Source organism: Sorex fumeus, unplaced genomic scaffold, assembly GCF_029834395.1.
Source record: "Sorex fumeus unplaced genomic scaffold, SorFum_2.1 ptg000029l, whole genome shotgun sequence".
NCBI lineage: Eukaryota > Metazoa > Chordata > Mammalia > Eulipotyphla > Soricidae > Sorex > Sorex fumeus.
In genome coordinates, this window is record NW_026606086.1 from 2,750,308 (window position 1) to 2,764,102 (window position 13,795).

Consider the following 13,795-nt stretch of genomic DNA (forward strand, 5'->3'; position numbering starts at 1 on the left):
CGGGTAGGGCATTTGCCTTGCATGCAGCCAACCCAGGTTCGATTCCCAGCATCCCATATGGTCCCCTGAGTTCAGAGCCAGGAGTAACCTCTGAGCATCGCCGGGTGTGACCCAAAAAGTAAAAAATAAATAAACAAATAAAAATGAACTCCTGGGACCAGAGCAATAGAATAGCAGGTAGGGTATTTGCCTTGCATGCGGCTGATCCAGGTTCAAGTCCCAGCATCCCATATGGTCCCCCAAGCACCACCAGGAGTGATTCCTGAGTGAAGAGCCAGGAGTAACCCCTGAGCATCGCCAGGTGTGACCCCAAAAAAAGAAAAAAAATTTTTGAAACACCTTGGGACCAGAATGATAGTACAGTGGGCAGGGTGCTTGCCTTCTGTGCGGTCCACCCAGCACCCCAAATGATTCCCCAAGTCTGCTAGGAGCGATCCCTGAGTTCAGAGCCAGGATTAAGCCCTGAGTACTGCTGGGCTTTTGCCTCTGTCCCCCCAAAAAATGTGAACAGTGAAAACCCTGAGAGCAAGAGCATGGAACAGGGGTTACGGCACTTGGCTTGCACACAGCCAACCCAGGTTCAGTCCTATGCGCCACTTATGGCCCCCTGAGCCTGGCCAGGAGCACAGAGCAGCGCGAAGCCCTGAACATCACCAGGTCCAGCCCCTAAAATGTAGAACATTCTCTGAAAATAGTTCCTTCAACAAGTACAGTAGAGACAAATGACATAGAGATGAAAAAAGACGAATGGCCAGAGGGATGACTCAGCCACTGAGACCCCCTTTGCGGCTGCGAAGCCTGGGTCTGACCTCACCCCAGTACCCTCAGGATTAACCTCCAAGCATAGTTTTGCGTGTCTCCCCAAGGAACAGGCCAGGAAAATACCTCAATGGGCTAACTGCAGGCTCTGCCTGCAGGAGACCCAGGTTCAACTCACACTACACACTCCCCTCTGCACAGAACCAGGAAAAATATCTGGGAATCTCCAAGGGTGGCGAAAACATAGGTACATAATCCATCCCCCAAATAAAAGGAGAAATAGAAGAAAGGAGACAATAAAAGCAGAACAAAGGTAGAAGCTGAGTCAGAGTACAAGTCCTTCAAGCCAGCTCCCGTTTCCTCAGAATCCCCCAGGTCCCTGCAGGGTCACTGCAGCTAACCTGAATACTGAGCATCCATAAACATTCCCTCACTTGGCTTCCAAATCCCACATCCTCCGCCCGGGAACTGGACTGTGACCTTCCACTGTGACCTGCCCTGGCCTATGTTCAGAGCTCCTGATGCTCACGAGCCCTGAATTCCATCACACTCCAGCGTTCCTGAGCTCAGGTTCCTGAGGGCGACTGAAAATCCTGTCCCAACAGCCCTCCTTGAGATATATACCCCCCCCTTTTTTTTTGTTTAGTTTTAGGGCCACTCTGGACTGTGTTCGTGGCTTCCTCCTAGCTCTGTGCTCAGACATCACTCCTGGCTTTGTCTCAGTTTGCAATGTGAAAATGGTACATATGCTGTGATGATAAATACGTTTCTATTCATTTACAGAGACCTTCGTTCTTCCTAGCTCATTTCAACCTTTCGATAATACGCCTCTTCACAGTGAGCACAGTTCCTCCTTTGGCGCAAGGCTGGAGGTTGTACAGTAGGTTCCCAGAGGTCGCCTACGCTTAACTATCCTTTAATCAAATACAGCTACCAGAAAGCACCCTCGGGAACGTGTCTTGCTGCTCTAGAAAGCGGGGACCCAGTCCTCATCCTAGTCTGAAAGCCAAGCGCTCTCTTTACCCAAGCCACAGTCTGAAGACTACATTTCCCAGAATCCCACGTTGCTCGCGGGACTGCGCCACCCAGAGGACTGAGCGGCCTCCGAGCCGTCCACGCCCCACTCCTGGGCCCTACGCGGACCGACGTCTTTTGAAACAGTGGGTGGTCTGGCTTTGTGGAAACCGGGAGGAAATCCTCCGCCCAAGGTTCCAAACCGACCTGCACAGATCAGTCATACCCTCCACGTTCCTATGCCAGAAACGCAGAGTACCCCCGCTCTGGAGCGAGACCCTCCAGCGCAAACGCCGCGTCTTAGTAAGCCGAGGACTACATTACCCAGAAGGCCTGGGCGATTATCATGGGACTACATTTCCCAGAAGGCCCGGGTGGTTACCATGGGACTGCGTTTCCCAGAAGGCCTAGGTGGTTATCACGGGACTACATTTCCCAGAGGCCCGAGCGGCCTGTGTCCTGCCCCGCCCCCCCGCCCCGCCCCTCTTGGCCCTGAGCTGAACGCGCTCTTGCAGCGATAGTGGCTCCAGGTGGGCCCTGGCGTTGCAAAGGCTGTAATTCCCCACGCCCCCACCTCCGACTCGAAGTTGCCGCCCAGCTTGGGCAGACACGACCCCCCCGGAGTCCCCAAGACCTGGGCCGGGTGAGCGGAGGAAGGTGGGCGCAATCGGGAGGGATGAGGCGCGCTGGGGCTGGGGACCAAGTGGCGCCTGCATAATATGCGGCTCCTGGAGCATCAGGGGGGCCCGCCCTGGGTAGGGGTTCGGGCGGGACAGGGGCCGCCCCCGGTCTGTGCACCGCCCCTGATGCGTCACGTGGGGCGCGGGGTCCCAGGTGTACCTGGCCCGCTAGCTAGCTTCGGTCGCTCGGACCAGGCACCTCCCGCCCCGCGGTATTTCTGTGACCTCTGAGAGCAAAGTGTTTTCTGCAGCCTGACCCTGTCTGTTCCCCGAGGAGGCGGTCGCCGAGCTGCAGCCCATACCCCGTGCACGTCTCGGCGTTCCCCCACCCCCCCGCCCCATCTACTCCCCAGGGTCGTGTGGACCGGACCAGTGCTCCTTTCCCGGGTGTTCCACCTGTGCTGCTCTGTAACGGGGTGCGGCAGTGCGGCTGGGTGGGGGCTTAGTCGTGGGGGCGTGCCTGGCCCCGTGTTCCCTGACTCCGCCGAGTGGGATCGGGATCCCCGAGGCCAGGCCCCGTGTGGGGTTCCCGTGTGCCGGGTGCTGCTCTCTCTCCGCTCGCCCGCGGTAGGGGTGCGCATTTGGGCTGAAGGGCTTTGACTCCTGGCCTTGTCCTGCAGGTCTCTGCCCCCCAGGCGTCCCCCTTCCACGAGCGGAGCTTATGGCTGCTGAGCAGAAACCGACTTGGGCCCAGGTGAGCCCCTGCTTCCGCGGGTCCCTTCCCACCGCCTTGCACCCTCGCGCCTCTCGAGAATAGGGTTTTTTGCTTGTTTTAAGCATTTTGCATTAGTTTCTCTCTCACGCTTCAGCCCTGTCTTCAAGCACCCCTACCTCTTTCAAGGGCCACTTGGACCTGGTTCTGGCTTCCTGCGGTTCACCAGTCTTGTCCCTGGGCCCGGGTGCGGGACACCAGGGTCCCTGGGCTCCCAGAGCGCAGGACCCCCGCGCGGGCGCACCCAGCAGCTATGGGTCTTGCAGGTGCCTGTGACCTTCGAGGACGTTGCAGTGTGCTTCACGCGTGAGGAGTGGCGCCGGCTGGGCCCTTGGCAGAGACGGCTGTACCAGGAGGTGATGCTCGAGAACTACAGCCACCTGGTCGCCCTGGGTGAGCCTGGACACAGGGTGCTGAAACAGGGGTGCTGAGTGCTAGATGCGGCAAGGTGGACATCCTTGCACAGGGATAGCTGCAGGATGGAACGGAGATGCCACTCCCCTTCGGGGGTAGGCAGCAGTGGGAGGGAGGAAGGAGCGCAGAATGTCCCGTGGGTCCAGCCCTTACCAGCACATACCCAGCCATAGCCCACCTGTTCCCTTGGTGTTGTTTGGAATCACTCACTCTCCTAGCTCGAACCTTCGGGGTGGCTGAAACTTACCCTGGCTTTGAGCTCGCTAAAGGAGCATTAGCAACATAGGCCCCTCTTCACTACCTATTGTATTATTGCCCGAGACTTTATAAGGGTTTTTTGGTTTTGTTTCTTTTTTAGTTTGGGGCCATCATCCCCTCAGGTGCTCAGGGGCTAGTCCTGGCTCTGTGCTCAGGAGTGCCCCCTAGTGGTTCTCTGGCGTATTCCTGGCTCTTTGCTCAGTAGTGACCCCCCTGATGGTGTTTGGGGTACCCTATGGGGTGCCAGAGATTGAACCCAAGTTAGGGTATCTGCGTGTGACAGTTGCCTTAACTTCTTCGCTCTCTCTCAGGTTCCTGTGTTCTCTTCTTTGGGGCTCCGTGGTCCCCTCAGCCCTTTTCCTAGATACCTGTCTATACATTTCTTATTTCCGGGGGGGGGGGGGGGCGGGGACAGGGATGAGGGGGTTGGGCTGCCCGTGGCATTGCTCTGTTGCTTTCCTGGCTCCGTACTTGGGGATCATTCCCTGGGATGGTCCCTATGTAGGTCACTGTGTGGTGCACAGGTTTGAAGGCAAACTCCTTAGCCTCTGGTCTGTCTCTCTCTCATGTATTTGCATCCAGTGTATTCAGTTAGCAGATTCCTCCTATAGAATGAAGTCTCAGCCTTGTCAGGGCTGTGCCACTCTCGATTTCGAACACAGAACTCAGACCTACTCCAGTCCCACCTCTCCCTTGCTGTTCTTTACACTGCCACTAGGTGCTGGGGAACAGAAGTTCACTCCCTCCCTCCTCCTCCTTACCTGCCCCCAAATCCCGTATTATCACCAATGAAACTCCCTACATCTTATATTTTGGGGGATGCACATTTGGCGATGCTCAGGGGTTAGTCATAGCTCTGCACTCAGAAATGACTCCTGCCAGTGCTTAGGGGACCCTGTGGGATGCCGGGGATCGAAGCGGGATCAGCCACATGCAGAGCAAGCGCCCTCCCTGCTGGGCTGTCTCTTCAGCATCCCTCCCCCCCCTTTGCTCTGTGTTGATACCATCTTTTTCTCTTGGTGGCTGAACAGGATTATCCTTGACCAAACCCAGCGTGATCTCCTTGCTGCAAAGAGAAGATTTCTGGATGGTGAAAAAAGAAGGTTCTGGAGATGCCTGTCCTGGTGAGTTGGGGTGGGTAAGGAGGGCAGCTGGGAGACAGCTACAGGCCACAGTGGGGGTGAGTGTGGGGGGGTGAAAATAGGTGCTGGTCGAATATTCACTCAACAGGAGCCAGCATTTGCTAACAGTCTGCCAGGAATTACTGATTCTCCACCACAGAGGTTCATGGGGTTAGAAAATGGAAGGAACTAGGTTTAGAAAACTGGAGGTATGGGTGTGTGTGGGGGGGGGTCGCACCCCAAGGCCTTATAAAGCCCAGCTGTGAGCAGGATCTGTGCCTTGGGAGTCAAAAGATCCAGAAAGAATTTTGAGCCAGAAAACACAGGGTCTTCAATCTTCGAGCAAACTATTGGCCCGAGGGGCTGGAGCAATAGCACAGTGGGGAGGGTTTTTGCCTTGCACGTGGCTGACCCAGGTTCGATTTCTAGCATCCCATATGGTCCCCTGAGCACCGCCAGGAGAAATTTCTGAGTGCAGAGTCAGGAGTAAACCCTGTGCATCACCAGATGTGACCCAAAAAGCAAGCAAACAAACAAACAAAAAAAAAAACTATTGGCCCGAAGCAACTGGCACATCCACTGGCACTTTCATGCCCCCTGAGGCCAGAGTTCAGGGCATGCTGAGGACCCGGACAGGGCCAGAGCATCTGTACCACAGAATCTGTTGAGAGTGGGCAATTTGGGAGCCTCGCGTGTGCTTGTGACAACAGAGAGAGGCTTCATTCAGGACGGAACCTGGCCTGGTTAGAGGCCGGGACTGTGCTGTGTGCCATTATTATTTGCAGGTCATGCACTGCCAGGAATCTGAAGTGCCGAAAGGGGTCCCTGCGGAAGTCATCAATGGGAATATAAAGTGAGGCCGAGCTGGGGGAGGCCTGCACAGTGGGCCAGGTCAGGGCCACTGTGAGGGGACTGGGCACAGGGAGGTCAGGCCTGTGTGAAAGACACAGAGGGGACACAGAAGGTCAAGACTGCAGTGAGGGGGTGGGGAACAGAGGGGTGTCAGGCTGGTGCTGAAGCTTAGAGCTGTGGACAGCGGAACAAAGCCCCCCATGAACCCCCCCCCCCACACACACACCTTCATAAGCCAGGATTAGACTGAATAGCCTGGGGCTGAGTCTGGGAAAGTCCCAGGAAGCAGGAAAGACTGTGGTGGGAGTTGGCGCTGAGCAGTTGACAGCAGGAGGGACACTCTGGCTTCAGGGGGTCAGACCTGGCCCACAATTACCCCGCCCTGTGGGGAGACCTCAGACTCAGGCTCCATGCTGGGCCGAGAAGGACACCAGCCAGTGCTGGTGGAACACCCAAAGGGGGGTTGAGGCACATGTTCCAGAACATTCCGGGGTGGAGGGGAATGCCCAGTTCCAGCCTGGGATTTGGTTGGGCCATGTGGGCAAAGTCTTCTTTGAGGCCTTGTCTGAGCTGAGGAGCCATGTACCTGGGCGGGGAGGCATGCTGGAGGCCCAGGTTTGATCCCTCAGCACCTCCAGAAGCACCACCAGGTGTCACCTTAAACTGTTGACCAACTGTGGTACCTAATGTAAGCAAATCCTTTCCACTCCTCTCAGCCGTTACGTGAACCTGCCTTCATCCTCCTAGGTGTGCCTGTCACCGAGCTCTGCTGCTGTCTAGCCCTGTGCACACAGCCTCTCTGGGTACAGAGAGTGCCCAGCTCACCTTTTGTCTTTCTGCCTGCCTGCGGCATGTGTGTAGATAATCCAGGCAAAGGCTCTCTGTGTAAACTGGCTGTGACACCCTCCTTGGCCCATAGAGTGCTCTGTCCTGTGGGTCACATCTGCAGGTGTTTGAGTCTCGTTGACCTGTGGGAGAAATCAATCATCGCTGAAAATATCTGACTTTGTTCTCATTAGAAATATGTTAACAATTCTGGGCAAAGAACTAGGACAGCGGGTGGGGTGCTTGCTTTGCACATGACCAATCGGACTTCAATTCCTGACACTCTGTATGGTCCCCCAAGCCCATCGGGAGTGATCCCTGAGCAGAGCCAGGAGTAAGCCCTGAGCACTGCCAGGTGTGGCCCAAAGATACACACATACACACACACACAGACACTTGTCTGCCAGGAGTAATTTCTGAGTTTAGAGCCAGGAATAACCCTGGATAGGAGTAGCATCACTGGGTGTGACTCCCCCCCGCCAAAAAAAAAGGAAAGGAAAATGAGATACATTTCTTGAGAGCTGAATCGGGAGGGGACAGAGCGTTTATACAGGGGATAAGGCACATGACTCACATGTGGCCATCCCTGGCTTGATCCCCGGCACTGCATGGAGTCCCCTGAGCCCCTCCAGGAGGCTCGGGGCGAGCACAGAGCCAGGAGTATTCCCCATGCACTGCTAGATATTGGCCCCAAAACCAAAAATATCAAGCTGTATAAATCCTATACCATAATATGAAAATATAACAAAGTCCTACTAAGCACAGTGTACATGCTGTCATAAAGAGCCTGGATTACAGATACCAGGCTGAGAAAGGACTCAGAAACACCCACTGAATCCAGCCCGAGTTCTGAACTGAATCTAATCAGTGTGGAGGAATTTGGCTTGGGGGAATGGGGGGGAGATTTTCCGGTTAGAGATCATTAAGGAAAGAAGTGAGGAATTTTGTCTCTAGTGTTGTAGTTTGGCTCCCACCAACCACTTCTCTATTCTGCTCTGCTCTCGTGCGTTTTCCCTCTTTCTCAGTCAGATACCGTTACCGTCTTGAGATCCCACCAATATTCTGTTCACTTCTTCTTGGTCTCCAAATCAACGTGAACCATCTTCAATTTCTTCTCCCTCCCCTCCAGGATGGAAGAGCATCAGTCAGACGGCCAAGCCAACTCAGACCCGAGGCTCATTCCAGGCGCTGACGGGGAAAAGCGCTAACAGGAAGGGGCCCTGGGACTTCAAATCAGAAGACAGCTGCGCCTCCAAAGATAGAGCAGAGAAGAAAGGAAGTGTCCAGCCAACCTCATGCACACACCAGAAAACGCTGGCCACAGGAAGGAGGCCCAGGAATGCTGACTCTGACCAGACCCGGGGCCCAAAGACAGACATTGAGGGGCAGCAGATAGTTCCCCAAGAAAACCCACTGCCGACCGGCAAACTACCGGGAAATAGATTCAAATGGAACTCGGCTTCACCCAAGGAGTCTCAGTGCGACAGCTCAGAGAGGCGCTTGCGGTGCAGCTTCTGTGAAAAGACCTTCATTAACACATCGTCCCTGCGGAAGCACGAGAAGAACCACAGCGGGGAGAAACTGTTCAAATGCAAAGAATGCTCTAAAGCCTTCAACCAGAGCTCGGCACTGATCCAGCACCAGATCACACACAGCGGCGAGAAGCCCTACCTGTGCAAGGATTGCGGGAAGGCCTTCACGCTCAGCACGTCCCTGTATAAGCACACGAGGACGCACACGGTGGAGAAGTCTTACCGCTGCAAAGAGTGCGGGAAATCCTTCAGCCGCCGCTCTGGGCTCTTCATCCATCAGAAGGTCCACGCGGGAGAAAACCCGCAGAAATATCACCCGGGCAGGAAATCTGCCCTCCCGGATGCTCCGAGGTCCAACGCCCGCAAGAAGTCCTACCTGTGTAGCGCGTGCGGCAACGCCTTCAAGTCCAGCTCGTCCCTGCGCTACCACCAGCGCATCCACACAGGCGAGAAGCCGTTCCGCTGCGGCGAGTGTGGCCGCGCCTTCAGCCAGAGCGCCTCGCTCATCCAGCACGAGCGCATCCACACAGGCGAGAAGCCGTACCGCTGCCACGAGTGCGGGAAGGGCTTCACGTCCATCTCCCGCCTCAACCGGCACCGCCTCATCCACACCGGGGAGAAGTTCTACAGCTGCAGCGAGTGCGGGAAGGCGCTGAGCTCCCACTCGACCCTCATCATCCACGAGCGCATCCACACCGGGGAGAAGCCGTGCAAGTGTAAGGTGTGCGGGAAGGCGTTTCGGCAGAGCTCGGCCCTCATCCAGCACCAGCGGATGCACACCGGGGAGCGGCCCTACACGTGCAGTGAGTGTGGGAAAAGCTTTAGGTGCAACTCGTCCCTGGGCAACCACCAGCGCATCCACACCGGGGAGAAGCCCTACCGCTGCGAGGCCTGCGGGATCGCCTTCGGCCAGAGCTCGGCGCTCATTCAGCACCGCCGCATCCACACTGGCGAGAAGCCTTTCCAGTGCAGCACGTGTGGGAAGACATTCCGCCAGAGCTCGTCCCGGATCGCCCACCAGAGGATCCACACCGGGGAGAAACCCTACGAGTGTGCCACCTGTGGGAAGCTCTTCAACCACAGGTCCTCCCTGACCAATCACTACAAGGTTCACGTGGAAGAGGACACCTAGAAAGTCCCATTGGCCCTCAAACCAGAACTGACTGGAAATCCATTCAGAACCATGCCGAAGGTCCAGGATAATGCCATAGGTGAAATGGCTGGGAAAACTCGCTTTTGTCTGTGGTTGCGGCCTTAGAGGCATTCAATTACAAGAGGAAACTTGGCTACATCAGGAGGAAAGTGGGAATTCCCTCGGGACCGGCACTTTGGACACTAACTTGTCGAATTTACAACTGGAGACTGTAGCACTGTCCTACTGTTGTTCATCGATTTGCTCAAGCGGGCACCAGTAATGTCTCACAACAAATTGTGAGACTTGTTGTTACTGGTTTGGGCATATCAAATATGTCACGGGTAGCTTGCCAGGCTTTGCCATGCGGGCAGGATACTCTTGGTAGCTTGCCGGGCTCACCGAGAGGGGTAGAGGAATTGTAACCTAGGTCGGCTGTGTACAAGGAAATGACAGATGCTAACCCAGGTCGGCTGTAGCAAACGCCCCCCCCCCCCCCCCCCCCGGCTGTACTATCTCTCCAGCCCACAACTGAAGACATGGGCTTTTGAAATTTGGAACATAAACGATTTTTCTTTGTAGCATCAGATTCTACGTAGTGTGTGCCATGTTCTTAAACATCCTGGCATGGGCAGAGACGTGCATTGGAGTTCTCAATTACAAATACCTGATTGCGCTTGATAGGATTGAGCATGATAGGACAGCAGGAGGGTGTTTGCTTTGCATTCCACTGACCCAGGTTTGATTCCCCTGGTCCCTATCAGAAGCGATCTCTGAGCACAGAGGCAGGAGCAAGTCCTTGGCACTGTGGGTGTGCCCACAAAACAAAAACAAACCTGGTTGGTATTTTTCTTAGATATCATTTTTAATAGCAACATGTTAATAGTATATACAAATCCGATGAAAGAAATTATACATTTTTAGACAAAGGAACAAAATCAAAGATAAAACTGGACCCTCGGGGGCCAGAGCCAAAGTAGAGTAGGTAGGGCATTTGCCTTACACACAACCAACCTGGGTTCTATCACAGGCATCCCATTTAGTCCCCAGAGCACACCACGAGTGATTTCTGAGTGCAAAGCTAGGAGTAACCCCTGACCATTGCCAGGTGTGACTCAAAAAGAAAAAAAACCCAAACAAATAAAAAATGGAGTCTAAGCTACCTCTCAGTTTCTGGGGTTTGTTCTTTTGTGTATCCAGCATTGTTTGGTGCATTGAAATTGATTTAAAAGTAGAAAATAAAAATACTTTATCTTCTTCCTTTGTTCTAGTAATTGTTGTGAATGGGGAATCTGCTTCCTAATTTAGTTCTCAGAATTTAATTGATCAGATCTTTTGGTTATGAATCTGTACACACTATGAATCTGTACACATACAATATCTAATAATGTCTTAGATATTATTGAGTGGAAATAAAAGCAGATATATATTGAAACACGAAAGAATAAATTATCAAAATAATGTTCATCAATCTAAGGTCTATGTCAGAATTTTAGAAGGCGCATCCATCATTTTGTGACCCCCCAAAAAAAAAGATTTTCTTGGTGCTACTTAGAAACTACTTAAAATAAAGGAATCACAATTTTTTTGTTTTTCCTTTTGCTTCAGAAACCAGCTTTGGAGACCAGAGATAGTATAGCAGGTTGGGTACTTGACTTGTACCCAGTCCTGGATCTTTTTTCTTTTTCCCCCTTTTGAGGGTTTTATTTTGGTTTGGTTTGTTTGGTTTGGGGGCCACACCTGGCGATGCTCAGGGGTTACTCCTGGCTCGGTATTCAGGATTCACTCATAGCAGTGCCTGGTGGATCATATGGGATGTTACGGATTGAACCAAGGTCAGCTGAAAGAAATCTTTGCTTTACCCACTGTGCTATATCTCTGGCCCCCAATCCCAATCCCCAGCCTGCCAGGAGTGATTTCTGAATGCAGGGCTAGGAGTAACCCCTGAGCACACTGGACGTGTGCTCCCAAAACAAAACAACAACAAACACCTTTGGACTAGGTTCATGGATAGGGAATACCCGAACCTTCTAGAAGTCACCAACAATGGGTTTGAAGTTGTGGCATCTATGCGAACGATAATTTGGAGATGAATCTGTATTAACAAACATTCTATAGATCATTGTATTGCCACCCAACAATGTGATTGAAGCTTCTGGAGAATGAGATTGAACTGGAAGCAATAAGAGCCATACGAGGAAGTGGTACATAGGCAAGGATGTTTGAGTTCAGCCTTGAAAGATTAATAGACCACCCAGGAGTAAGGTGAGCCAGCGGGTAGGCATTTGCCTTGCACACAGCTGACCTAGGTTTGATCTCTGACATCCCACATGGTCCCCCAAGCACTGCCAGGAGTAATTCCTGAGTACAGAGCCAAAAGAAAGCCCTGAGCACTGTTGGGGGGCCCCAGAATCAAATAAATAAACACATAATAAAGAACATTGCCAGGGCTGAGCGATAGTACAGCAGGTAGACATTTGCCCTGCATGCAGCCAACTCGGGCTCAATCCCTGGCATCCCATATGGCCCTCTGATCCCTCCAGAATTCCTGAGTGCAGAGCCAGAACCTCTGAGAACCCCTGGGTATGACCCCCCAAAAAACAAAAAATAAGAAAACATTGCCTTGAACATTGTTGGCCCAGTTTTCTCTCTGAGCATTGCCTGGAGTGGTCCCTGAGCACCACCAGTGTGGTCTAAAAGAAAAAACATTCAGTGGACAGAGGGGAAACATAGGATAGCTTTGTGACAACTCAAGTAAAGGGCAGATAAGCAGGGGAAATGACAGATGCTAAAGTGTGTCAGAATAGGGGCTGGAGAGATAGTACAGTGGGTAAGGTGTATGCCTTGCATGCGGCCGACCCAGGTTTGATCCCTGGCATCCCATATGGTCCCCTGAGCATTGCCAGAAGGGATCCCTGAGTGCAGGGCCAGTACTCACCCCCCGCCTGAGAACTACTGAGTGTGGCCCCCCAAACTAAAAATGTTTGTGTTAGAAGAAGGTAGGATGGGGGGGGGGGGGCGTTGAGAAGGTGGTGCACACATATCAAGGCTCAGGGGTCACTCCTGGCTCTGCACTCAGGAATTACTCCTGGCAGAGCTCAGGGGTAAGGTCAGCTGCGTGCAAGCCCGGGCAAATGCCCAACCACCGTACTATTGCTCCAGTCCCCTGCTGCAGTATTGTTTTGGCTCACAGTAGGGTAGATTATTAAAAAACCTGCTTACCATACCTGAAAATGATTTTTAAAAGACCTGCTTGCCACACCTGAAATTGAAATCAAAAGGGCTAGAGTGACAGTACAATAGGAAGGACATTTGCCTTGCACACGGACAACCCAGGAACTGGAGCGATAGCACAGTGGTAGGGCATTTGCCTTGCGCATGGCTGGCCTGGCCGAGCCGGATTGGATTCCTCCGCCCCTCCTGGAGAGCCTGGCAAGCTACCGAGAGTATCTCGCCCGCATGGCAAAGCCTGGCAAGCTACCCGCGACGTATTCAATATGCCAAACATAGTAACAAGAAGTCTCAAAATAAAGACATTACTGGGCCCGCTCAAGCAAAATCAATAAACAACAGGAGGACAGTGTGACAGTGTGACGGCCAACCCAGGTCGATCCCCAGCATCCCATATAGTCTCCTGGCACCACCCAGATTAATTCCTGAGTGCAGAGCCAGGAGTAACCCTTGAGCACAGCCATGCATGACCCAAACACAAAACAAAAAATTAAAATCAAAATTAAAATTAAGGAAAAAGGTTCTGGTGGTAGCATGTAGAGATTGTGTATAGGAAATCGAAAAGGTGCTCGTACGTAGAGCTGTCCTTTGCAGGCATACAGGAAATGCATCTTTTCTCATCACATATAAAGTTCATTTGATCATTTGAATCACATGTAAAATTCATGCGAATCACGAATCACAACCATCCTGTTATTCGTCGATTGCCTCGAGCAGGCCCCAGTAACGTCTCCTTCATCCTAGCCCTGAGACTTTTAAGAAAGTGCTATTTCAAGGCTCTTTAGGAGAATGAGACCCATCACTGTTACTGGTATTTGGCATATTGGGTACGCCACGGGGAGTTTGCCAGACTCTGCCGTGTGGGCAGGTTACATTCGGTAGCCTGCCAGTTTGTACGAAGTAGAAATGAGATAATAAGATGTCATAATAAGATGTCGCTCAGCTGCTAATGCGGCCGCGCGGTTCTGAGAGCTGGAATTTTCAAAAAATTCATACATGAACCCTTTTAACAGTCCAACTCCAATTTGCTGTTCTTGTTGAAGAGGAGGGACTAGAAAAAAAATTTTTTTTTTTGAGATCACACCCAACGACGCACAGGGGTGACTCCTGGCTCTGCACTCAGAAATTACCCCTGGCAGTGCTCAGGGGACCATATGGGATGCTGGGAATTGAACCCGGATTGGCCGTGTGCACACCCTCCCTGCTGTGCTATTTGCTCCAGCCCCCCATTTATTTATTTTTTTAATAATTATTTTTCTGGGGCT

General features: G+C 52.7%; 1 protein-coding gene across 1 annotated transcript; it reads left to right on the forward strand.

Moving 5' to 3' along the window:
- The first annotated feature begins 3,088 nt into the window (after positions 1–3,088).
- On the forward strand, positions 3,089–9,308 carry LOC130024867 (zinc finger protein 354A-like). Its single transcript, XM_056115676.1, has 4 exons — positions 3,089–3,147; positions 3,432–3,558; positions 4,869–4,961; positions 7,765–9,308. The coding sequence occupies exons 1-4, from the start codon at positions 3,115–3,117 to the stop codon at positions 9,297–9,299; spliced, it is 1,788 nt and encodes a 595-aa protein (XP_055971651.1). The 5' UTR covers positions 3,089–3,114; the 3' UTR covers positions 9,300–9,308.
- Positions 9,309–13,795: the final 4,487 nt, after the last annotated feature.